This window comes from Chiloscyllium punctatum, chromosome 26 (genome assembly GCF_047496795.1).
Source record: "Chiloscyllium punctatum isolate Juve2018m chromosome 26, sChiPun1.3, whole genome shotgun sequence".
NCBI lineage: Eukaryota > Metazoa > Chordata > Chondrichthyes > Orectolobiformes > Hemiscylliidae > Chiloscyllium > Chiloscyllium punctatum.
This window is the reverse complement of record NC_092764.1, coordinates 40,103,499-40,131,444: the sequence shown is the minus strand read 5'-3', so window position 1 is coordinate 40,131,444 and position 27,946 is coordinate 40,103,499. Positions and strand designations below refer to the sequence as shown.

At 40.1% G+C, this 27,946-nt stretch overlaps 1 protein-coding gene across 1 annotated transcript; it reads right to left on the bottom strand.

Moving 5' to 3' along the window:
* Positions 1–121: 121 nt before the first annotated feature.
* Positions 122–27,339, bottom strand: LOC140496449 (uncharacterized protein F13E9.13, mitochondrial). The gene is made up of 6 exons (XM_072596194.1): positions 27,160–27,339; positions 26,995–27,077; positions 18,512–18,692; positions 17,116–17,266; positions 10,079–10,206; positions 122–7,357 (listed from the first exon to the last, which is right to left on the bottom strand). Exons 1-6 carry the CDS (start codon positions 27,230–27,232, stop codon positions 7,167–7,169), a joined length of 807 nt encoding a protein of 268 aa, XP_072452295.1. The 5' UTR covers positions 27,233–27,339; the 3' UTR covers positions 122–7,166.
* Between the last annotated feature and the right edge of the window lie 607 nt (positions 27,340–27,946).

Genomic DNA, 27,946 nt, shown 5'->3' with positions numbered 1-27,946 from the left:
CAAACAGTAAATCATGAAGTTATAAAGAATGGAATTTAACTTACTTTTTATCATTATGAAAGCTGCAAAATAATTGTGACATTAGAATGCAAAATTTCAGTTAAGACAGCCACTGAAATAGTAAACTTTAACAATACAAGTTTATTTCAAACAAAAATTGAACAGTTAAATTTCTGTACAATTGTGCAGGAAATTACATTCAACATTATAAAAAAGTTTCCAGAACCAGAGATGTTAAGAAATAATGATTAGCATTGATTCCATTCTGAATCTATGAAGACCCTATTAAATAACAGGGTATCGCCGACAACAGCTTAAATTTTTCTGAGCTTAAATATGCACGTGCGGATGACACCAGTTGCTGAGTTTTACACCATCATGATGATGAGCATCAAAATATCAGCTGTCATTATAACTTCAGATTCCAAAATGATGCATTCCTTACACTGACCATAATATTGTCGCCAATTTTACATGCTCAGAATGCAACCCTTTGTCAATAGTGCTTCTGACTGCCCATATGGTACTGAACAAGTTTCAAGAGATAAAAGGGAGATTGATTAATTATCTTCCCACTTTTTTTTATTCAGAATTTGTTTTGGGATATAGATTCCTTTCAGCATTTATGTAATTTGTGTTTTTTTTGTTTTATTCTCGGTCTCTTCATGGACATCACTATTTTTTTCCCTCTCAATTTGTACCCACTTTTATGAAGTGCTTGGAAGAGGAAGAGCAGTTATGCTGCATCAGAAGGCCAAGATCCATAGGTGTTCCATGCATACTCTCTGGCTGTTACAAAACTGCATCTGCAAACAGGTGATAGATTTCACTTGCAGACGGTTATTTCATACAGAACCTGAAAGTAGATGCAATACCATGGTTGTGTGAGAAGCCCTAGGTCTTTTTGTTGGATTATTCTAAATAAAAGATGGCATGTCAATGTGATCAACCACCTACAAAGAGGATTAGTTATAAGTAACAGCAATTAATTTTCCATGTGTTTTTTGCACTAATTTGGCAATGACTGTGAAAAATTAAATACAAAAAGTCGAGTCAGTAATGAGTCAAATGAGGAGCTGTGCGATTCTCCATGAAACTAACTGAACTGGTGTGAAGATAGCACTTGCCCGCATTCACGTTTGCCTATACTTCCTCCAGTGCAGTGGAATACAGACCTGTTTTGTCTCTTGTGAAGAGACGTCTTTTCGATTCTTAAGGCAATCAGAACTTTTGTGTACAACAACCTGCCCTTCTATTTTAATCAACTCTCTTTGCATTTAACTTGCAATTCCCACAAAAGCTTTGGATCGTATTCTTGCCCAAATATTCACAACTTCAGATGCAGATCTGTGCAGCGAAGTTGATTAGGAGCAGGAGAAGGCCATATGGCTGATAATGACTGTTCCACAAGTCAATAGGATTATGGCTGATCTGGTCCTGGCCTCATCTACATTTCCTTTATAGGTTTTCTCCACCAAAAACCTATAAAGTGCAGTGATGAATAAATTTTTAAGAAGTCTTCACTACCCTATGGGAAAGAGAATTACACCCTGACAACACTTTGGAAAACAATTCCCCTAGTCTTGGCAACAAAAGGGACACTTCTTTTCCTTAAACTACATCCCCTTGTTTCTTTATCCTTCCCCACAAGAGGGGAAACACCCTCCTGGTTTCCACTTGATCAAATCTCCTTACAATCTTATTAGCTTCAATAAGATCACCAATCACCCCTTATACGTCTATTGATATAGACCTAACTTGTTCAACTATTTTTTCTTAAGATAAGCCCTTCATCTCAGGAATTAGTCAAGTGAAACTTCTCTAAACTGCGTCTAAAGCAATATCACTTTTTTCAAATATAAACAACAAAACTCTACACAGTATGCCAGATGTGATCTCACCAAACACCTGGTAGAGCTGTAGTAAAACTTCTTGACATTTGTATTTCATTCCCAGAGAAATACCAACATGCCAGCAGCCTCCCTAACCATTCCCTGTGCCTGTATACTAACTTTATTATTCATTTACTAGAACATCCTCTGTCATACTGACTCCTGTTATTTAACCCCTCATTAAATATATACTGCTTTTCCATTCTTCTTGTCGAATACACATTTTACATTATGTTTTTATTCCGTCCAGCTCTTCTTGACAATTTACTCTTGTATCTGTTGGTGTCATTAGTAAATTTAACTACCGTTTGGTCCCTGCATCCAAATTATTGACATAGATTGTAAATAGTTGAGGACCCACCTCTTTTCTCTGTAGCATTCCATTGAAAACCCAAAAAAGACTCACTCTCTGTTTCCTGTTAGCGTTCCAATCCTTTAACCAAGCTGATATGTTACTTCCACAACATGTGTTCTTATCTTGGGCAGTGCTACAACACAGGGTAAACCCACCTGCTTAATTTATTCCAGCAACACAGAAAGTATTTATCCTATGCAATAATCTGTGAACATTAGAGAGGCCAAGAACTATTTCAAGTAAAAATTAACAACTGCACTTCTTAAAGTATAACAGAGAATAATTAACTATTATTTACAACTCCTTTCTCTTATCTATCTTTTACCTTCCCCTTCTACAATACTAGTCCTATAAAACCCCCCGAGTTTTTACCAAAAATTCAAGTTTTCAAAACCAACCAGCTGTCGACTCTTCTATTTGGATCTTCCGGTGTCTTCTCTTCTTAGGGATTATGCTTCACAGTTCACAGATCGATAAAGGTACTTTTAAGCGAGCTATTTTTCAGGCAGTCTCTTCCCAACTGTTGCGTGACAGTTTTCCTCCCAACTGTTCAATTTTCCTCCGTCTTAAACCCTCAAAGCATCAGGCTTTTAAGATTGTCAATATACTAAATTCAAACTTGACTGGAATTTGGTATTTTTTCAGGTATAAATTAAACTGATTGGCCAAATTCAAATCTGTTTTTGTCTCCAGGCAACCAGCTACCCCAGTATCTGGACCATATGTTATATTGTGTCTTATTCAGAACATGTAATGCTGTCAGGTAGTTCTGCTAGCTTTTAACTCTCAAAGGTACAGTACACCCACACCTTCATAACATGCCAGGTAAAAGGTTGCTGCCGTTATCAAATGTTTTTTTGGAAATCCAAGCTTACCACATTCTGGTCTCCCGTCTATTTATAATGAACATTACTTGGTCAAATCCTTTCAACAGAATAGTTAAACACAGTTTCATTTTCATAAAGCCATGCTGGCGCTGCCTGATCATAATTTTTTAAGAAACTTTTAATATTCTATTAGATCCTAACACCTTCCCTATGACCAATATTAGGTTTGTATTTGAAGTTCATAGAGGAGTTAATCAGGGGTCTCTTTATCATCTATAGTTTTGATTCCATTAATACGTACTCTGGAGGAAACTAGATCAGCAGTGACACTACTCTGAGAAGAGGGAAGAGTTAATTGCTCTACTTAAAATTTTATAAATGGACATAGCCCTGATGAGCGACTCCTATGCTGAGATGTGAAAGAACCTTCAAATTATCCAGTCTTTCTGAGAGAGCACCTGGTTGGCCATCATCATTGCTAAATCCAAAGGGTTCCACTTTGTGTACAAAAGGAAGACCATTTTGTATAATTTTGAAGGCAGCTGGATTTTGGGTGATGGAAGGATCAGAATTTATCCATCACAAGGCCTGGAGAAATATCTCAGAGTGCATATTGACAGGGGGGCTGCCAATGCAGAGTGCATTAGAAAATTAGAGACCTGGTTAGTCAATGTGAAATCAGCTGCTCTCCACCCCTATCAAAAGATCATGCTTCTCAGGTCACATTTGCCCTCAAACTACATTATAATCTTATTTTTACAGAAGCCTCCCAGAACACTTTCAGTAATCTCAATTTAGTCATAACAAACCACCAAACAATATCACCACCTCCCGCTGCACACAACAGATGGAATTTTGTATGCCAGAAACAGGAATGGAGAACTTGCATTACAGAAACTGGAAGTGAAAATCTGGATAGTATCATAAGAAAGAGAGAATCTTTGCAAGCCTCCAGGGATCTGGTAATTAGAGCCTCTTTTCAATTCTCAAACATTAATAACTTAGACATCACGAGGAAATTGAGAGAACTTAAGATCTTAAAAGTAGTAGAGACCTTTCCTTCTGAACAGAAAGCCAATCTCCTAACAGCAAGTGTCGAGCCCCAGGGACAACCAGGCATGGAACAGATTATAACAGAGTCTGATTCACCTGTTGATCATGGTAGATGGAGAGATTGGGAGATGCATAAATTATCAAGTCAAAGATTGCAATCAGTTGTTTTAGGAATGACATGATCTGTAGCTCTTGGATACAAATCAGTTAGTACATGAACCAAAAAAGCAAACAGTCTCAATTTCTGACTAGTGGGTATATCCTAAACGCTCGGTTAGTAAGCCCCTTAGCCCCTGCTTTGTCAATATTCCTGTCTTCTGTAATAATAATAGTTTTCCACTAGAGATTCTCATATGACGACGAGCGACAAGAAAACCCAGACAAGACACTCATTTGAGTGTCCTCCAAATAGCAAGTGGCAAGGTAAGTGATTTGAGTATTTGGAGTAGGTCAAGGTGGATCTGGGTCCAGCACGTTAGGGTTGATAGGGACAGGACAGCAATTGAAGCAGAAGAGCTGGGATGGCCTGTCTGATTATCCAGTCCTATCATGAATTATGTCAGGTCCCAGGTGGACAAAGGCTTTGTAGGAGGTAGAGTTGGGGATGTAACAGATAAGTTAATGGTTAGTTTAATAGTTACTCACAGGTACTTAATAGTCTAACTTTTCCTGAGTAACTATTTAATGAACTTCAGCAGAACCAGAGTTCTCTAATTTAAATGGACAGCTTTGGAGGGTTCCAATCCTAGAGGCATTATCCAGCAGCATCTACAATTCTCTGAACAATTAATTTGCAGTCTGCAATGATGTGGGTTCCATAGGGACCTATATGCAACACTCATCTACATCAGAAACAATTATCTGGCCATCTGAAAATCCAGGGAACTAGGTGCACTAGGATTGGTTCTAGCCCTAGCTCTCACTAAAACTTTATTTAGTTTCTATAAGAGTTGCATCTTTAATGAATGTTGCACATGTTACAATATTTCCAATATACAGATGATACAATTGCCATTTGTGAACCTGTAGTGACATGCACAAATATGCTTACATCACTTTAATCGACTCCATACCATATCCAATTAATCTTTGAAATGGAGCAGTCCATTGAGCTCCCTTTCTTGATGTGCTAGATAGGAAACTGGCTAAAGTGCTGTGTACTACAGTCTATCACAAGCTCATCTTCCCTGGTCAATACGTGTTGGAATTTCTACAGTTGCATGCACTGTAAAATTGATCTTATTAAAGCTCATTAATACAGCCCAAGCCATTTGCTCACGGTGCAAGCTTGGTAAGGAAATAGGGCACATTGAATCCTGTGAGACGATGGGTACACCAATTAGATCACTGTTTGCTGTGTATTATGCAAACTCACCAATGGACTGAAGGATCCCATTATCAGTCCTGTAAAGTCCTCAGTCTACCTGAGACTACACTGGAAGGATAAAGTGTCACAAATATTTCAGCAGCAGATTGAGCTAACTCTTTCATTCCACCACTGTGCTGTAGAAATGTAAGTAATATTCTCCAACAACAGACTGCTACTATCAAATTAAAAAGGCATTCTGTCTACTGCATAAATGTATAATGTCATACGTAAACTTCAGTGTAGATGTGATGCCAAGCCAAAAGTCTCAGTATCTGCCAGATTAAATTCAAAGGCAAATCCCTTTGGATGTTTGTAACAGGCAGACTACTGTTCATATCAACAAGATCACTTAGAAAACTCAGAACAAATAGTTTCTAACATTAGATGTGATTCTGTGAATGGACAATACTTGCTAAACAATCTTGCTTGTGCTAAGAATTACACTTATAACCAATTTAAGATGATCAGACTCTCAGTGTATCTTTAGTAGACTGTGAGAAGCTATGTTTATTCACACTCAGGGCTCTCGGAAGAAAACCAAACATGTTCACACACTATACTTGTTTCAGCCAAACAAAAGCTTTGGGACCAGCCATTCACTGGTACATTCCCCATTAAATGCTTTGACCAGAGTCTACTTGTTTATTTGAATTTAAGCAGAGGTGCAGAAGCTAACTATTCACAGCCTCTAATAGAGTTCAATCAGAACTCTCTTTCTTGTTTCCTTTGTGTCTTGGCATTTTTACAATTCTGTCATGAATTCGAAGACTAAAAGTTTCATAAGCCAATCTTGTTTTATGTGATATTCAGATATTTGCATGGGAACACCATCACCTGACAGATGAGGAAGGGCACCACATCGACTGGGACAACACATCCATCCTAGGACAAGCCAAATAGAGACATGCACGAGAATTCCTAGAAACATGGCATGCTAACCAGAACTCTTATCAACAAACACATTGACTTGGATCCCATTTACCACCCCCGAGAAAAAGAACAGGAAGTGACATCACCACATGAAATGACATCACTAACCCAAGGAAACCAGGCCATGCCACCAGTGCTTCATCCAGAGGCTCACTGATGATGTTACCTAGTATGGTGATGAAACGTCAGAAAATTAACCTTCCAGCTCAGCAAGCAAACCTACATCCAGAACCTCAAGCTGAGCTACAAATCTTCTCAAAACATGCTAATACAAATACTAGCCAGCCAGCAATTTCCACATCTTACAGGTGAATAAAAATAATCTGCAGATATAAAGCCAATTATTTATAGTCTTGAAACCAAAGCAACAGCCCTTCAGACATCAGTTGTTAACTGGTATGCACCTAAAGCACAATAGTCAGTACTCACCTAAAACAGTGTAACTGCATTTTTTGCAGATTCTGAATGAAATCGTGTAATCCAACACATTCTGGTTTAACTTCAGGTACTCATATTGTTTGTGTACTTCACAATTATATTGCTGATTCAAACTGCACCATGTCACTATCAATAATCTAGAGATAAATCTGTTTTAAAAATAGAACTTTAGAATTCAGAACATGAATAAACTGCATTTATTAAATATTTCTAATTTATTATATTTAAAATAGTTAAGAGGTACCAGTAAAATCAGACTTGTTTCATTGAATAGCTTGCTTTCAAAGTATCTTGCTCAACTTTTATTTTCTGAGTTTCTTCATCTTGGTCATAAATTTCTTAATCCGTTCAAAGTCAACTTCGTTCGCCCAGTATCCTGATTTCTTGAAATGTGAGCCAATAATCATGGCATCTGCATCCATGTACTCCTCCATGTTTTCAACTGTCACACCAGAGCCAATTAGGACAGGAATTCTTACAGCCTGTTTAACTTCTGCAATTAAGACCAGGGAATCAATTAATGCCTCCCATTCCTTGATATGTACAATCTATTCAGTTTAATGTGTATAATGAAATTCTCAGTCAATATATCTTGCAAAATACAATAGATTCAGTAGCTCTTAAAAAGACCTTACATAAGAATTCAAAACAATTTATATCATTCCAGACCTTTAATTTACTAAAATAGTGTTCCAAAATAATTTACTGAAGGAATGGGAACACTGAGCAGGAAGAAGGGAAACAAGAAGAAAAATCAAAAGCTCAGCAAAGGGTAAAGAACAGCTAAAGCTATCAAAGGCAGCTACAAAACCACCTAAAAGAATATTGGAAAACCTGACTGTAGATAATTTTAAAATTACTAGGAAAAGCTATATCAGCCATGTGAAGAATCAAGGACTCTAACAGTCAGGTCAAGTTATCAAGGATAGGGTGCAAAGGACAAAGACTATAATGAAAATATCAAATGAATACTTTCTCATTCTGAAAATGGCAAAGAAAAAGTGTTTGGCTAACTCCCTTGTGTGCTCCCTACTCCTCCCAATTTTATAGGAGGTACCTTCAGTACAGCAATGGAAGCCACATGCTACAGGAGAGAAAAACAGTTTAGGTAATTATGGAGGCATTTTTGAAAGGCTCTGAAATTTTGCCAAAAGACTCCTGCTACAAATGCAGCTCCTCTACTCGCAGTAAGTGAAGAGAGAACATGAGGGTAGGGTGCTACAAGATTCATATCCCTTTCTTTATTTTAAACAACTCCACAATATTTACTGTTTTGTATTATGGCACTGTACCCAAAGCCAGAAAGGATTACCAGATGATAGTTAGAGCCTCTGCTATTTCTCCTTTGCTTCTTTTTAAGATACATTTCTTCCAGGCCTGACATTTGATCTTCAAAAGATGTAAACTCATTCACATGACCTTTTTGTTTGAATATCTCATCCAATATTTCACTCTCTCCTTAACTACAACATATGCATCATCCCCCTCTTTTGTGATGATACTTGTTTAATCACTTACAACCATTCATGACTAGGTGCCACAGGAACCACAGAGCAACTGGATGTGGAGTTGGTTAAAATAAAACAAAGGACTGCAGATGTTAGAGACCTGAAACAAAATCAGAAATTGCTGGAGAAACTCAGCAGGACTTCACATTGAGAACATCCTCCATCTTAGTATCTAGCACCACCACGCCGTTAAATGGATCAAGCAGATCAAGCACCTGAAAACTACACATTCAAAAGACACTGTGGACCATAAGCAAAATCAGAATCGTATTCCGCCACAACCTGTCACTTCATTGCACAGTATATCCCTCACCCTGCCATTATTATCGTGCCAGAGAAGTGTCTGAGTTTGATAAGAACTGTAGAAACGCAGGTCAGAAGCAGCACCAGGTATACCTAAAAATGAGATGTCAACTTGGTGATACAATAAAGGATGCCAAGCAACAGAAACAACATTGAGAGGGAGGGTTATCAGTTGGCACAAGCTCTGAATTTGGGGTCAGCAGCTCTGAACTTGGGAAAGTGGTAGCACTGGCCAAAACCTAACTGCACCAAGAGCATAAATAATTTTACTACAAGTGCAGGTCAAGTACTGAATATTCTTCAGCGAATAACTTATCTCCTGACAATATTAAGGTTTTTGCTCTCTGTAAGGCACAAATTAGATAACATACTTTTTTTTTGGCATGAATGGATCCACAAAAATGCTTAAGGGGTTCGCCACCATCCAGGAAAAAGCAGCCCACTAGACTACAACCCCGAGCACAACCTTAAACATTCACTCTTTTCACCATCAGCACACTATCACTGCAGTCACAAGATGTCACCCACAAGATGCACTGCAGAAATTTTCGAACACTTCTTGAACATCACCTCCCAAACCTATGCCATCTAACACCTCGACCAAAGACAGCAGGCACATGGGAACCATTACTTCAAGTTCCCTGATAATTACACAGTATTAAGAGATAGGAAAATATATTTCAAATGCATATCATTAGTGGGTCAATATCTAGAACTCCCTAACAAACAGCAGGGATTACCTTCAATACACAGACTGCAATGACTCAAAAATAGGGCTCATCATCTAGCATCTTAAGTACAACTGGTGATGGACAATAACTGCCAAAAGCAACATTCAAATCCCATGCATCAATAAAGTAGGTACTTTCCACTCAAAGACTTCCAAAATATTTTTGACATAGTGTTGTACAAGAGATTTCTTTACCACTAATATCAGATACTTCAGTCATTAATGTATCAAGATGGATTAAAAATTGAGTAGAAGACTGTGGGCAGAAAGGATTTTTGGATGGATTTGGAGCTGTTTGCAGACTGGCCACCAGTGGTACCTCACAAGATTTGAGCCCTTGGTCTATTTATTGATGATGAAGGTGTTAGGGTTATGACTTTCAAGTTTGTAGATGATACTTAAATTTGTACCATAAATTGTCCTTTTTTTTTGTTCTGGGTTTTTACCTTTCAAGAAATCATATGGTTTTGGGTGGGGGAAATGTACCTAATATAAAGGTATTACAATTGTGTTGAAGAGGGTGGATGGGCTGGAGGGTATTTTTCCTGTCCATTATTGTTTGTATGTCTGAGAATGTTTTGAAGGTGGAGGAGAAAGGTAGCTGAATATTGTTTATTTAGACAAGAAACTATCAAAATCAAATGCCAACAGAAATTTACAGGTAATTCCATACCCTTCAGCTCCTCAGGATTTGCCTGCTTTCCAGTTGCAATTCCAGTCAGTATGACTCCATCAGACAGGAAGAATTCAGCAGCCCTGGCTGTCTCTGATATGCTGACATCTGATGTCACAGCATGTGAGCTGAAAAAAAATCAAGACTTTTTAAATGAATCTCACCAAATAAAATTCTGAAGATCAGAAATTCAGACAGCAAAATGGAAAGTTATTTTTGTCACTCCTTTTGATTTTTGCAATAATGATGTGCTTTGTCATGCAGGGTGACTCTTTGCCAGTTCTTCTTTAATTTTGTCCAAGAATAGGTGAAAGACTTTTCTTAACTTGAATAAACACATTGGTTTAGCATCATCTTGCAAGATGAGCTGATATTCAATATTTAATTACCTCAATCCTGAAAACAATGTTGGAAACTCACTTTGAACCTTGTTTGTGAGACCAGCATTAACATCTTATCAACTTTATGGATCAATTTCAGCTTTTAGCATTGCCTTGTATTTCAGGTAGAACATTCTTGATTTTTAATTACATAGAGAGGTTCAGAAATTTCTCAGTATTCATATTTTCACTTTGTCATGAGCCTGTCTTTAACTAAGAATTCCTCCAGTGCCTTGTAATTTGATAGATGGTGGTTATAATTTAAATTGTTTAAGCTACTTTAGCTGATCAAATAATACTAAATACTCCAGCATCTGTATGTAAATTAACCTCTAAAGGGTGTCCATCCATTTTAGTGTAATACTACAATATCTATATCCAGTATCAGTTATTTCTCCCAACAAGGATTTGATTTGACCTTGTGGTTTTGCAACTGCTTGAATGTGATGTTGCTTTAAGGATTTATCGTTCTGAGTGCAATTTGTCCACATTTTAAAACAACAGGCTGTTGTACAATGACCTATTCTCCAACAGTTCTGGCACTTTGTTGGCTTGTTTCCAACACAGCAGAGATATTTCAAAGTGGCAGTTGTCACACTTTCTCTTATTTGCAGTGCGGGATTAGGCAATTAAAGATTGAATATCAATTCACCTTTAGCATCAATGCAAGATGATGCTAAAACAATATGTTTATTCAAGACAAGTAAAGTCCCTCACCTGTTCTGGGATTATCAGCACTTGCTGATAGTGCTTGATAGGTTTGCCCCACTGTGTCAAGGAAGGGATTGCAGGGTGAAGTAACTTGGGTTACAGGAGATCTGGAACATCTAGTCAAGAGGAAGAAGGAAGCTTAGCTGAGGAGGCAAAGATCAGACAGGGTTCCAGACAGTTACAAGGTAGCCAGGAAGGAACTAAAGATGAAGTTTAGGGGAGCTAAAAAGTGGCATGAAAAAGCTTTAGTGGGTAGGATTAAGAAAAACCCTAAGGATTTCTACTCTTATGTGACAAACAAGAGGATGGCCTGAGTGAGGGGAGCGCTGATCAAGGATTGCAGAGGGAACTTGTGCCTGGAGTCAGATGGTGTAGGGGAAGTCCTTAATGAATACTTTGCTTCAGTATTCACTACTGAAAGGGACCTAGCCATTTGTGAGGACAGCATGAAAAATGCTGATATGCTCAAACAGATTGATGCTAAGAAGGAAGATGTGCTGAAAGTTTTCAAAAACATAAGGATAGATAAGTGTCCTAGGCCAGACAAGACATACACAAGGTTACTACAGGAGGTGAGGGAAGAGATTGCTGTGCCTTTGGCGATGATCTTTGCGTCCTCAGTGTCCACTGGAGTAGTGCCAGAAGATTGCAGGGTGGCAAATGTTATTCCCTTGTTCAAGAAAGGGAATAGGGATAATTCTAGGCATTTCAGATCAGTCAGTCTTACATCTGTGGTGGGAACATTACTGGAGAGGATTCTGAGAGACAGGATTTATGATTACTTGGAAAAACTTGGAAAAACATAGTTTGATTAGAGATAGTCAGCATGGCTTTGTGAAGGACAGGTCATGCCTCACAAGCCTTACTGAATTTTTTTTGAGGATTTGACAAAACATATTGATGAAGGTAGAGCAATGGATGTGAAGTACATGGATTTTAGCAAGGCATTTGATAAGGTACCCCAAGGTAGGCTCATTCAGAAAGTAAGGAGGCATGAGATACAGGGAAATTTGGTTGTCTGGATACAGAACTGGCTGACCCATAGAAGAGAGAGTGGTAGTAGATGGAGAGTATTCAGCCTGTAGCTCAGTGATCAGTGGTATTCCGCAGGGATCTATTCTGGGACCTCTGCTCTTTCTGATTTTTATAAATGACTTGGATAAGGAAGTGGAAGGATGGGTTAGTAAGTTTGCCAATGACATGAAGGTTGGTAGAATGGCGGATAGTGTGGAGGGCTGTTGTAGGTTGCAATGGGACATTGACAGGAAGCAGAACTGGGGTGATAAGTGGCAGATGGAGCTCAACCTGAAAAAGTGTGGTGATTCATTTTTGATGGTCGGGTTTGAATATAGAATACAGGGTTAAAGGCAGGATTCTGACAGTTTGGAGGAACAAAGGGATCTTGGAGTCCACGTCCATAGATCCCTTGAAGTTGCCACCCAAGTTGTTAAGGCTGTTAAGAAGGTGTATGGCAGGTTGGCTTTCATTAGCATCAGTGAGTTTAAGAGCCGCGAGGTTATGCTGCAGCTCTATTGAGTGGTTAGACCACACTTGGAATATTGTGTTCAGTTCTGGTCACCCCTCATTATAGGAAGGATGTGGAAGCTTTAGACAGGTTGCAGAGGAGATTTACCAGGATGTTGCCTGGATTGGAGGGATGTCTTATGAAGAAAGGTTGAGTGAACCAATGCTCATCTCATTGGAGCGAAGAAGGGTGAGAGGCGACTTGACAGAGGTGTGCAAGATAATGACAGGCATAGATAGAGTGTATAAAGTTAAAAATTACACAACATCAAGTTATAGTCCAACAGGTTTATTTGGAGCTTTCAGAGTGCTGCTCCACCATCAGATGGTTGAGGAATATAAGATTGTAGGACACAGAATTTATAGCAAAAGTTATAGTGTGATGTAACTGAAATTATACGTTGAAAAAGATCTGGATTGTTTGTCAAGTCTCTCATCTTTTAGAATGAGCATGTTGGTTTCTGTTCTTCCACATGTAAATCCCAGAACTTTCTTAAAGTTACATTTTCAAGTGAACTTTAACAATTGGTGCCATGTTGGTCCAGATAATGCATTGAAGGTGCGAGGTACCCGGTGTGAGGTTGTCTGTGCCCCAATGTTCAGACTGATTCTAATCTAAGAAAGAGATTTACAGAATCTTACATTGATTCATGCAGTTTTTGAGCAAAATAAAATGTAATTCTGCAAGTACAAATTCACCCCACAAACTTGTGAGTGCGCACGTGGGGGTGGAGGTATTGAGTGTGTGTATGTGTGAGAGTGTGGATGGAAAGGGGTATATATCTGTAAGGGTGTGGAAGTGTATGTGTGAGCGTATGAGAGAAGATCTGGATGAATGTATGGGTCTGAAGTCGTGTGCGTCTGTAGCAGTGTCTGTCAGAGTGTCTGTGTAGTGCAGTGGGGTCACCTGTAGTGTGACATGAACCCAAGGTCCTGGTTGAGGCTATCCCTATGGGTACCGAACTTGACTATCAGCCTCTGCTCAGCCATTTTGCATTGTTGCCTGTCCCAAAGTCCACCTTGGAGGATGGTCATCCAAAGGTCCGAGGTCAAATGTCCCACACTGCTAAAATGTTCTCCGACTGGGAGGGAACACTTGTCTGTTGATTGTTATGCGGTGTCCATTCATCCGTTGTCGTAGCTTCTGCTTGATCTCGCCAATGTACCATGCCTCAGGGCATCCATGCCTGCAGCATATGAGATAGACAATGTTGGCTGAGTCACATGAGTACCTGCCACATACATGGTGGGAGGTGTCCCCACGTGTAATGGTGGTATCGGTGTCAATACTCTGACATGTCTTTCAGTGTCTACTGTGACAAGGTTGTATGGTGTTGTCCTGAAAGCCGGACAGTTTGCTGTGAACAATGATCTGTTTGAGGTTTATGGTTGTTTAAAGGCGAGAAGTGAAGGTGTGGGGAAGGTCTTGGTGAGGTGCTCATCTCATTGATAATATGTTGCAGGCGGTGAAGAACATGGCGTGGTTTTTCAGCTCCTGGGAAGTACTGGACAATGAAGGGTACCCTGCTGGTTGCAGCTTGTGTCTGTCTCTTGAGGAGGTCATTTCAGTTTCTTGCTGTGGCATGTTGGAACTGGCAGTCGAAAAATTGAACATTGTACCCCATTCTTGTGAGGGCATCCTTGAGTACTTCGAAGTGCTGTCACGTTACGTTCCTCATCTGAACAGATCCTGTGTGTGCACAGGGCTTGTCCATAGGGGTGGCAGTTTTAATGTTTCAGTTGGAAGCTGGAGAAGTGTAGCACAGTGAGGTTATCCATGGGTTTTCAGTAGACATGATTTGGAGATGCCAGTGTTGGACTGGGGTGTACAAAGTTAAAAATCACACAACACCAGGTTATACTCCAAAAGCTAATGTGCTTCCAATTAAACCTGTTGGACTATAACCTGGTGTTGTGTGATTTGTAACTTTTTAGTAGAGTGAGAGTGCTGTACAGTACACACCACACAAAAAAACCCCTACAGACCTATACACTCACGCAGACGCTCTCTCACTCTACAGCCGATCAGAGGCTAATAGCCAAGTTCAGTATCCATGAGGATGATCTCAACCGGGACCTTGGGTTCATGTCACACTACAGGTGACCCCACTGTACACACACACACACACACACACACACACTCCTATAGACCCTCTCTCATACGCTCTCACATACACTCCCACATGCACACATGTGCCAGCTCACAGACCTATATCCCATTACACTCACACACATAACTCTCTCACAGACACTCATACACCACCCCGCTCCGTGTGTGCACACACAACACATAAGTTTGTGTGGTGAATTTGTATTTTCAGATTTATATTTGATTTTGCTCAAAAACTGCATGAATCCAAGCAAGATTCTGTAACTCCCTTTTTTAGTTTACAATCAGTCTGAACACTGGGGCACAGAGAGCCCCAGACAGGGCACTTCACATCTTCAATGCATTATCTGGACCAACATGGCACCTATTCTTAAAGTTCACTTGAAAATGTAACTTTAAGGAATTTCAGTTCTTTCATATCTAATCCCAGAAACCAACAAGCCCATTCTAAAAGACAAGATACTTAAACAATCCAGGTTTTTTTCAATATATAATTTCAGTTTCATCACACTGTAAATGTTTGCTATAAAATCTGTGTCCTACGATCTTATACTCCACAACCACCTGATGAAGGAGCAGCAGTCCGAAAGTTAGTGCTTCCAAATAAACCTGTTGGACTATAACCTATCACAAGCGAGTATAATTTTAAGGTGATTAGAGGAAGGTTTGGGGAGATATAAGAGTTTGGTTCTTTACACAGAGAGTGGTGGGTGCGTGGAAGGCACTGCCAGCGGTGGTAGTAGAGTCAGATACATTTAGGCACCTGGATGATAGTAAAATGAAGGGTATGTAGGTTAGTTTGATCTTAGAGTGGGATAAAAGGTCGGCACAACATCAAGGGCCAAAGGCCCTGTACTGTGCTGTTCTCTTCTATGTACTATGTTGGCTGAGCTTTCTGCACATAATAGCCTTTCAACCTAAAAAAATGAATTGCCTCAATGTATTTTTCTCCTGTAAATCCTAATCACTTCCCTTTAATCACAAGTGCTTCTCTTGGCTCTTACCAAGATGTACCATTTCACATCTGCATTAAATTTCATCTGCTAGTTATTCACCCATTCCACCAGCTTTGTTAGGTCTACTTTGGGTTTATGATAAATAGTTTCACAATATTTTAAAATTTTGTATCATCTGCTTATTTTGAAATTTTGCTCTGCACATCCATGTCTGAGTCATTCACATACACAGTACCCATAAAAATGGTCTTGGTACCAATCCTTGCAGAACTCTAATGTATGTATGTTTCCAGGCCAAAAACAAACTGTTTACCATTAGTTTCTGTTTTGAAACACTCAGCTAGTTTTGTATCCATACTATCATTGCCCCTTTTGTTCCATAAGCTTCAACTTTGCTGACAACACTGTTATATAAAATTCTATCATAAACTTTGTAATAGCATTAGCTTAATCAAATAATGCTTTGAAACTAATCAAATATGATTTGCCTTTAAGAAATGATACAGCTTTATAATATTTATTACAATACCTATTACAATTACCTCAGGAAGGACATACTAGCACTGGAACGTGTCCAGCGGAGATTCACACGGATGATCCCTGGAATGACAGGTCTAGCATATGAGGAACGGCTGAGGATACTGGGATTGTATTCGTTGGAGTTTAGAAGATTAAGGGGAGACTTAATAGAGACGTACAAAATAATACATGGCTTGGAAAAGGTGGATGCTAGGAAATTGTTTCCGTTAGACGAGGAGACTAGGACCCATGGACACAGCCTTAGAATTTCATTTCATTTCATGTCATTTCAGAACAGAAATGCAGAGACATTTCTTCAGCCAGAGAGTGGTGGGCCTGTGGAATTCATTGCCACGGAGTGCAGTGGAAGCCGGGACGCTAAATGTCTTCAAGGCCGAGATTGATAGATTCTTGTTGTCTAGAGGAATTAAGGGCTACAGGGAGAACGCTGGTAAGTGGAGCTGAAATGCGCATCAGCCATGATTGAATGGCGGAGTGGACTCGATGGGCCGAATGGCCTTACTTCCACTCCTATGTCTTATGGTCTTATGGTATTCTGAGAGACTCATTAATTACGTCATGATTATGTCCGAAAGCTTTCTCACCACAAAGGCTAGACTGACTGTCTTGTAATTTTTGGTTTCTTCTTGCCATTTTTTTGAACAAGCGTGCAACAGTTTTTATTTTCCAGTTCCATTGCACCAACTCTATATCTGAGGACGACTGGAAGATTGTGATCAGATTGTTACAAAGAGGAAACTATCTCACACACCTCTGTATGTCTGATATTAACCAATAAATTAAATGAACTTTAATAATTAGCACTTTTAGCAATACCTGTGTTTTTTTTTAACATCAGTAAAAATTTGAATGTGTTCAGCTCCTATTTGTTTGCGATATCTCAAAAGGTCACCAGCGCATGCATTTAAAAAACCTTCATCTGAAATTTGCGAGAACACAAAACCTTCAGCTCGAATAAAATCAGCATCTAGAAAAGATAATATGCATTTACAGTCATTAAGTTTGTTCTGAGGAGAGACATATTCTAAAACAAAAATATTACAGAATAGCTAAGTACAGCAATTATATTCATCCACATTGTTTTACTTCCTGTTGGTTTCAAACTTCTACCAAATAAATGGCATTTTAGAGTAAAGGGAAGACCTTTTAGAACAAGAGAAGGAGAAACCTCTTCAGCCAGAACCAATGGAATTCATTGCCACAGAAGGCAATGGAGGCCAGGTCATCCAGTGTATTTAAGACTGAGATGGATTCTTGATTGTCAAGCAGATCAAGGGTTACAGACAGAAAGCAGGAGAATGGGTTGAGAAACCTCTCAGCCATGATTGAATAATGGAGCAGACTCAATGGGTTGAATGGCCTAACCTCTGCTCCTACGTCTCATGGTCTCATTTTCTTTTCGATTCTATGTTCTTTAATACATGATTGTCAGAGAAAGTTATGTCTGATTCTAGAACAAAGATGATGATTTATGGCTGGAATAGATTGCACATGGGTTTCCAAGATATTGACATATTTTACATGAGCAATAACTTCAGCATAAATATTACCGAACAATATTACCGAAGACACAGAAAGCAGTTGTATCTGATATGTTAAGGTTTGACTTTGCTTATACAGGTTGTGCTGGTGCTGCTTTACTGCTATTTTTCTAATAAAAAGATATGCAAGCATGTCTGAAAAAATGTTCTTTTTACTCCTAAAGAAGGTCCATGGTTTTAGAACTGTCTGAAAATTTTCCTAATTATCAAAACATTTTGCTCATGGCATTTTGAAACTGTTTCTCATGAGGTCTTTCTGAAGGCTTGACTGTGATCTCAGCAAGTGGAGGAATTCATGACATTTACATCATAGAAATAATTCCAATCTAGATTGGTTTATTGGATATTTAAAACATCAGTAACTATTTGGATTCATCTCTACAACTGTCCTCAATCTCTAATTTGAAGATTATATTTGATTTTGACCACTCAGATACAACAGCCAAAGAAATTGACCATTAATCTTTTGAAATGAAGACTACTATATCAGAATTTCAAGATTCACAAGTATTTACCAAAGCACCTTGGTTACTCCTTGAAAGATAAAATAAACAAAACTGAAGATTATCATTGTTGTATCTTATGATTATGCATCAACTTGTAAATTCAAGCATTCTGTTTCAGTATTCTACTTATGGTGACAATGCAATTTTTTGCTCTGCTATACATACCTGCAGCAAGTGCAACAGCCAGTGCTTGCTGATTGGCTGCAGAAAGAACCTGAATACCCAGAGGAATATTGGGATAAGAATTTCTCACAGTAGCACAGATAGTTGCCATGATGGCAGTTACTTCTGGACCAACAGTCATGCTGTAAGGAATATCGTGCATATTTTCCACAATCAATCCATCCTTTGGAGATCAAATACATCCAGAAAGATTAGGTGAATAATTATACTCATTGTAATATCTTTATTTCATATCAACTAATGTCATAATATTTTACTCAGCAAAACTCAAACTAGTTTTAAAAATGAAACTTTTCATTTACAGTGAGCTTATTTCACTTAAAATAAATGGATCTGAAGAATGCAATTTCAGTTATTAAAATTATTTATACTTCTGCATCTCCATTTCTTCTTACAATTTTGTCTGCTTAGGTATATAGTAGCTGATTAGTAGATTTTAATATTGCAAGCCAAGTATGCATAGTTATGCAAAGATATATTTCACAACTCCTTAAAATCCACTATGACCTAGATTTCAGTCATGTCTGCTTAAAATCTCAAAGTTTGATCTGACTATGCTTTTATGAGGTTTCTTGTGATGTTGTTCTCGGTTAAAAAAGGTGCAAATTAAGTATAATTTACTGGAAACATACGCATTACTCAGAATCCTTACAGTGCAGATACAGGCCACTTGGCCCATCGGTTCTGCACTGACCTTCTGAGCAGCATCCCACACAAACCCTGTAACTGCATTTACATTGGCTAATCCACCTAGCCTGCACATGATAACATTTCTAATTCACCTAACTAGCACATCTTTGGACTGTGGGAGAAAACTGGAACACCTGGCAGAAACTTATGCAAACTCCACATAATCACCAAGGTTGGAATTGATCCTGGGTGCCTGGCACTGTTAGGCAGAAGTGCTAACCACTGTGCAACCATGCTGTCCTGAGTACAGGAAAAGGAAATCAAGCAGCTTCTAGGACAATGTCTACAGTCCTTAACTTCTGCCGAGCACCTTGTGGACCCCAAACCTGCTAGAAACCAGATTTGATGTCTTATCCCATATATATGGCAGTTAGACTGTTCAGTGTGCAAATTGAGGCTACTGTGAAGCAACCTGAATGTGTTGATTCTGATATTATATTCCACTGACCTAGATTTCGCTCAATCATAGAGCCATACATCACGGAAACAGACCAGTCAGTCCAACTAATCCATGGAGATTTCTTCATATTAGTGATCAATGTTCGCAAATTCTTAAGTGTATTCAATTCACAGGTGTTGCTAATTTCTCACCATTTGAAATGATTCAATTTTACACTTTTCTTGGTCTAAAATGTGTGACTTCATTCTTCATAGTATTAAAATCCATTTGCCACAATTTGTTACACTCATTTCATCTATAAACATCTTTTTGTAATGTTATACTATTGTGCGAGGTTATAAAGCCCCCAATTTAGAATCTGTAGGACACCACTAATTGCTTCCTCCCAATTCAAATATAAACCCTTTATCCCTACTCTGTCTTGTACCATTTCACCAATTTCCTAACAACATCAATAATTTGTCTTCACTTCCACAAAAATTAGTTTTAATTGAAAGTCTCTTATGTTGGATCTTATTAAACACATTCTGCAAGCTCACATAAACTACACTTGAGGCCTAGTGATATCATCACTAAACTATTAATCCAGAGATCCATGTAATGATCTGGGGAATTGTCTTTGAATCCCATCACAGCAGATGGTAGAAATTGAAATCAATAAAAATCTGGAATTCAGAATCCAATGATAACTGTGAATACATTGTCAATTGCTGGAAAATGTGGTTGACTCTTACCCTCTGGGTAATGAAGGATGGGCAATAAATTCTGGTTTAGCCAGCAACAACACCCTCATCCCGTGAATTAATTAAACAAAAAACACCCAATAGGATCTACTATATTCAACTTACTCTAAAACCTGAATAAGGTTTATAAGACACAAGTCATCCTTTATAAATTCATGTTGAGTCTAAGTGCTCACTTCTCACTTTATCCTTAATAGGTGCCAATAATACTTTACCAACAATTGGTACGCTCACAAAAGTGGAGTTACATTTTCAATTTTCCAACTCAAATAGACAATTTCTGAATCTCCAAAAATGATGGGTAATCTTTTTAAAAATCCCTACAGTGTGGAAGCAGGCAATTCAGTCCATCGAGTCCACATCAACCCTCTGAAGAACACCCCACCCAGATCCATCCCTCTATGTTATCCCTGTGACCCTGCATTTCGCATGGCTAATTCACCTAGCCTGCACATCCCTGCATGCCATGGGACAATTCAGCATGGCCAATCCACCTAACCTGCACATCACTGGACTGTGGGAGAAAACCAGAGCACCTGGAAGAAACCCACACAGACATGGGAAGAATGTGCAAGCTCCACACATTCTTGCCGAAAGGTGGAATTGAATCGGTATGCAGATATGGTCCATGGCGCTGTAAGGTAGCAATGCTAATTTTATCTGATCTAACTGGGGCTAAAGGATTATGGAATTATTTGATAGGGTAGACATAGAGAATGTATATCCACATGTGGACCAAATGGAATTAGAGGCCAAAGGGGAAAATGACGAGTGAATTATTTACCCAGAGTGATTAGAATGAAGAAATGAGTATAACACCACTTAAAGTGGTTATACATGAGGGAAGAAGAATAGAGGGATATACAAATGGGGTTAGATAAAAGATATATGAAGGAGATTCATGCAGTATCAATACCGGCATGAACCTGTTGAGCCTGTGGTCTGTTTCTGAGCTGCATATACACTGTAAAACTCCTTTCAAGAGTCAGAGATGTACAGCATGAAAACAAACCCTTCGGTCCAACCTGTTCATGCCGGCCAGATATCCCAACCCAATCTAGTCCCATATCGCTCCTGGCCCCTATCGCTCCAAACCCTTCCTATTCATATAGCCATCCAAATTCCTTTTAAATGTTGCAATTGTACCAGCCTCCACCACTTCCTCTGGCAGCTCATTCCATACACATACCACCCTCTGCGTGAAAAAGTTGCCCCTTGGTCTTTTTTATATCTTTCCCTTCTCAACCTAAACCTATGCCTTCTAGTTCTGAAATCCCCAACCCCAGGGAAAAGACTTTGCCTATTTACCCTATCCATTCCCCTCATAATTTTGTAAACCTCTATAGGGTCACCCCTCAGCCTCCGACGCTCCAGGGAAAACAGGTCCAGCCTATAGCTCAAATCCTCCAACCCTGGCAACATCCTTGTAAATCTTTTCTGAACCCTTTCAAGTTTCACGACATCTTTCCGATAGGAAGGAGACCAGAATTGCACGTAATATTCCAACCATGGCCTAACCAATCTCCTGTACAGCTGCAATATGACTTCCCACCTCCCGTACTCAATACTCTGACCAATAAAAGAAAGCATATCAAACATCATCTTCAGTATCCTATCTACCTGCGACCTCACTTTCAAGGAGCTATGAACCTGCACTCCAAGGTCTCTTTGTTCAGCAACACTCCCGAGGACCTTACCATTAAGTGTATAGGTCCTGCGAAGATTTGCTTTCCCAAAATGCAGCACCTTGCATTTAAGGGAATTAAACTCCATCTGTCACTTCTCAGCCCATTGGCCCATCTGGTCAAGATCTGAGGTAACCCTCTTCGCTGTCCACTACACCTCCAATTTTGATGTCATCTGCAAATTTACTACCTGTACCTCTTATGCTCGCATCCAAATCATTTATGTAAAGTAGAGGTCCCAGTACCGATCCTTGTGGCACTCCACTGGTCATAGGCCTCCAGTCTGAAAAACAACCCTCCACCACCATCCCCTGTCTTCTACCTTTGAGCCAGTTCTGTATCCAAATGGCTAGTTCTCCCTGTATTCTATGAGATCTAACCTTGCTAATCAGTCTCCCACGTGGACTCTTGTCGAACACCTTACTGAAGTCCATATGGATCACATCTACCACTCTGTCCTCATCAATCCTCTTTGTTACTTCTTCAAAAAACTCAATCAAGTTTGTGAGACATGACTTCCCATGCACAACGCCATGCTGACTAATCAGTCCTTGCCTTTCCAAATACATGTACATCCTGTCCCTCAGGATCCCCGCCAATAACTTGCCCACCACCTAGGTCAGGCTCATTGGTCTATAGTTCCCTGGCTTGTCCTTACCACCCTTCTTAAACTGTGGCACCACGTTAACCAACCTCCAGTCTTCCGGCACCTCACCTGTGACTATCGATGATACAAATATCTCAGCAAGAAGCCCAGCAATCACATCGCTAGCTTCCCACAGAGTTCTAGGGTACACCTGGGGATCTATCCACCTTTATGCGTTTCAAGACATCCAGCACTTCCTCCTCTGTAATATGAACATTTTGAAAGGTGTCATCATCTATATCCCTACAGTCTATATCTTCCATATCCTTATCCACAGTAAATACTGATGGAAAATCATTTAGCATCTTCCCTATTTTCTGCAGGTCCAACAAAGGCCACCTTGCTGATGTTTGAGGGGCCTTATTCTCTCCCTAGTTACCCTTTTGTCCTTGAATGTATTTGTAAAAACACTTTGGATTCTCCTTAATTCTGTTTACCAAAGCTATTTCATGTCCCTTTTTGCCCTCTTAAGTATACTCCTACTGCCTTTATACTCTAAGGATTCACTCGATCTATCCAGCATTCCCGACACCTACCAGCCTTTCCTTTCACCTTAACAGGAATATACTTTCTCTGGATTCTCATTATCTCACTTCTGAAGGCTTCCCATTTTCCAGCCGTCCCTTTACCTGTGAACACCTGCCCCCAATCAGCTTTCGAACGTTCTTGCCTAATACCGTCAAAGGGAAGCAACACACCATTCTGATTTTTCGCAGCTGGCCACAAAAACATCTGTGCCACAGACTAGAGAATCCCCCTAACACAATTGATCGTCTCAATACCAGAAACTTGGCTGTTCATGCTACGTACCCCTGAGAATCCATCACCACCTACGTTTTCCAAAACAGCATACCTGTTTGAAATAGGTATAGCCATAAAAGATTCCTGCACTAGCTGCCCACCTGTCTTACCTTTCCTGGAGTTAACCCATCTATGTGACTGTATCTGAGACTTTCCCCCCTTCCTATAACTGCCACCCATCACATACTATATTGTTGCTGTTGCAAATTCCTCATTGCTTCTAACTGTCTCTCCAACTGATCCATTTGATCTGATTATGGCAGGTATAATCTGCAGTAACCCTTAAACTCTCTTTAAACGCCCTTTAAACTCCCACATCTGACAAGAAGCACAAAACACTCTACTAAAGGCCATGTTTGCTCTTCACTATCTATAAACCCAGAAAATAACACTTATTCCTCTACAAACACTACCCCAGGTTAAATTAATAATTATGGCTTATATTTTAAGCTTAATCAAGAGACATATCTTCAAAAGCATATAATGAAGAAAGAACCCACTCTACTCACTAATGTAAGCTTTCTGTAGGCCACACTTAAAACAACAATTCACTTATCTGATTCTGTGCGGTGAACTTCGCCCAATAGTTCCTCCAAGATCAGTTGTGAATTTCACTGTTTGTCAATTTTCCCAGACGCACTCCGATGTCCAACGATACATGAATTCAAACAATAAAGGCTGTGTTCGTTTCTTTTCTTTCTCTCTCTCTCCTGCACTGACCTCACCATGTGCTTCCTTTGTCTATTCTTCTCCCTTTTAAAACTGCTGTTGTTTTGACTTTTTTTTCCACCACTAGGTCAAAAGGTTTTGTAAATTTTTAATGAGTTCCAAACCTTAAATTACTATTTTATTTCAATGGAATATATTCAGACACATCTCTCATATATATCAGTGTTTACGATGGACAACAATAGTAAGAGCAGAATTAGGTCATTCAGCCCACTGTCTGCTCCGCCATTCAATCACATCTGATATGTTTCCCAAATTCATTCTCTTTCCTTCTCCCTGTAACCTTTGATCCTCTAACTAATCAAGAACACATCTCTCTGTCTTAAATAAACTCAATGACTTGGCCTCCACAGCCTTCTGCAGCAATGTGTTCTACAGATTCACCGCCCTCTGGCTGAAGAAATCCCTCCTTATCTCAGTTCTAAAGGGTAGTCCCTTCACTCGGAGGCTGCATCCTTGGATACTAGCCTTTCCTACTAGTCATAGAGGCCACTCAGCTCATTAGGTCTGCACTAACCTGCTGAAGAGCATCCTTTCCTTGGCTCAGTGGTTAGCACTGCTGCCTCACAGCACCAGGGACCCAGGTTTGATTCCAGCCTTGGGCGACTATCTGTGTGGAGTTTGCACATTCTCAGTGTCTGCGTGGGTTTCCTCCGGGTGGTCCGGTTTCCTCCCACAGTCCAAAGATGTGTAGGTTAGGTGAACTAGCCATGCTAAATTGCCCGTAGTGTTAGGTGCATTAGTCAGGGGTGAATGTAGGGGACTGGGTCTGGGTGGGTTGCCCTTCGGAGGTTTGGTGTGGACTTGTTAGGCCGTAGGGCCTGTTTCCACAATGTAGGGTATCTAATCTAATCTAAATCTATAAACCCACAATTACTATATAGTTAACCCACCTAACATGCACATCCCTGAATGGCCAATCCACCAAACCTGCACATCTTTGGACTGAGGGAGGGAACTGGAGCAGTCAGAGGAAACTCACACACACACTGGCTGAACGTACCAACTCCACACAGACAGTTGTCCAAAGATGGAATTGAATCTGGATCCCAAGTGCTGTGAAGCAGCAATGCTAGCCACTGAACAAAATCCACTCTAACGAGGCCTCTCAGTATTCTGTAAGTTTCAATGACAACACCACTCCCTCCTCCTCCCACCATCCTTCAAAACTCCATTGTTGAGAACCTCCTTTGAAGTCGTCCAATACTAGCACACCTTCCTTAGGTACGGGATGCAAAAACATTTACAATTTTGCAAATGTAGTCCGACCAGAGCCTGATATAGCCTCAGCATTACATCCTGATGTACTCCAGCCCTCTCGAAATGAATCCCAACATTGCACTTGTCTTCCTAACTGCCAACAGAACCTGCATGTTAACCTTAAGAGAATCCTGAACAGAATTTAAGCTCCTCTTTGCTTCAAATTTCTGGAGCTTTTCTCCATTTAGAAAATAGCCTATGTCTCCTCTTCCTACCAAAGAGCATATCTTCACATTTTCCCACATTGTATTCCATCTGCCATATCATTGCCCATTCTCCTAGCCTGTCCAAGTCCTGCTGCAGCCTCCCTGTTTCCTCAATATGATCTCCCTCCATCTATCTTTGTAATATCTGAATGCTTGGCAACACTGCCATTAGTTCCTTCATCCATATACATCTGCTCAGCAAGTTTTAATTTGTAACAGTAAAAGCATTTATTTTAACAAAAAGTATAGCTTTGCCAATTAGACATTTTCTTCCAACATAATTCTGACATTATAAAAACATTTTGCCAGAACTTATGTTGAGAGACAAAATGATGATGCTTGTTGCTGCCATCAAAGAAAACTGTCCATAAAGAGATAGCAAGTGTGAAGAAATTGATTTTTTTTTACATTAATTTTGGAATCAGCTTCTGAGGATGATTCAATAAAAGCAATGCAACCATGTCTAGGAAGCAGCCAATAAGAATGCAGAGTTCTCACTGTCAGCAAAACCAGGAAATAACAAGCAGGTTTTACACATTTATGTTTTATTAAATTATTGAAAGCAAAATAAATAAGATCCAGGTGGGAGAACAAATACAAGTTTTGTTTTTAAATTGCACTTTAAAAGTCTGTAGATTTTTTAAAAATCATTGAATGAGAATAATGTTCCACAAATATAAATGAACCCAGAAAGTTTGTTCAGCACTGTTTAAAACTCAGTTCACCTCATTCAACTCTAACTTTTTTCCAAGCTTTTTTACAGAAGGAATTACTAACAAAAAAAGAATGCTGATTCAAACCAATTCAGATTACCAGTCTTGATTCATTGACAGCAATGGATTTCCTGGATGTCATCCCCAAGTTGTGAGAAGATACATACACACACACCCTTTCGATAGCTCTATCATTTTAATCTTTACTTCGAGCCACTTTGCTCTGCTAACGGACCTGAAATTGAAGTCTTCGACAAAAGGTTTTTGCTTCCACTTCAAACCTCCTGATGTCTGAACTAAAACATTCCTGTTAGCAAGAGGCCTGTAGATTAACAGTTTTAACCCCTTTTGTTTTCCCTTAATTGCAGTTAGGAACTTGAGTGATCAGCAATTAAGGATAATCGCAAAATACGTGAAGAGTTTGCAACACCATAAAATGGTTCTTAATAATATGTCAGCCCATCGTGAGAAGGATCTTTCGGTGTTCAGATTTGCTGTGACACAGCGACATAAATAAAACGACAACAGACAGTGAAGAGCTGAAGCCAGTTGGGGGATTAGGAGATAGGGAAAAAAAATAAGAGATACGTACGATTCCGGCACTAACGTACACCTCCACCTCTTCACAGGCCTTCCTGGTTATCTGAGACACTGACCAGCTGCTGAGAGGAGTCCCTGAAAAGACAATGTCGACATTGACTCAGAGTGTCAGTCAGTCAGTGACTCACCGTGATCAGCCGCGGCACCGGACTCTCACCTGGCATCGCCCGCAGATGCACCATCCCCAACACAACACAACGAACCTGGCCCCACAGCTGCTGCAGCCTCATCACCACCGACACGGGCCTCTCTGACAGACAAGTCAAGGCCAGGGGGACGGCCCAAACCCCGCACACACAACAAGCGACCGCCAAGCTCCAGGCCGGGCCCGGCCTTTGTTTACCTTCGGCCCACGCGCTGTACCCCCGCGTCATTGTCTCCGCCCACATCACGCTGCGTGGGCGGGGCCGAGGAATGGGGCGGGGTCGGGATCGGTCCGGCGTTGGATTGAAAGGGCGTATCTATAGAAGGAGGCGGAGACAAGGGGAAAGGTTTGGTGAAGGACTGAAAGGGCGGGGCTAGAGAAGGGGGCGGAGACCTGGGACATGGCCGCAAACACCTGATGAAGGAGCAGCGCTGCGAAAGCTAGTGCTTCCAATTAAACCTGTTCGACTATAAACTGGTGTTGTGTGATTTTTAACAACGGCATCTCCAAATCGAGTCATGGGACGAAAGACTGGTGAAGGACTGAAAGAGCCGGGCCAGAGAAGGGGTCAGGATGCGGCCTGATGACGTCTTGTGTGGGTGGGGCCCACACAGGGGCGGGGTTTGACGGAGTTTTGTCCGTGTGAGGTTTTGAGTGAGATGGGCCCAAGTGGGAGGAGGAACGTGCCCGAGAAAAGGAGCACGGGGCGTGGCCTGAGGTAAAAGGGGGCGTGGCCTGGTGACAACTTCCTCCGGCTGAGAACGCGCGCTCGACTCCCGCCAGCGATTTAAAGGGATCG

What these genes read in the sequence shown, in the direction of transcription:
- LOC140496449 (XM_072596194.1), bottom strand. Translation starts at nt 27,232, where the DNA reads ATGAGGCTGCAGCAGCTGTGGGGCCAGGTTCGTTGTGTTGTGTTGGGG. An exon ending in GCATCTGCGGGCGATGCCAG is followed by an intron (nt 27,078 to 27,159) that starts GTGAGAGTCCGG and finishes TTGTCTTTTCAG; the next exon opens with GGACTCCTCTCAGCAGCTGG. An exon ending in GGCTGTTGCACTTGCTGCAG is followed by an intron (nt 17,267 to 18,511) that starts GTATGTATAGCA and finishes TATCTTTTCTAG; the next exon opens with ATGCTGATTTTATTCGAGCT.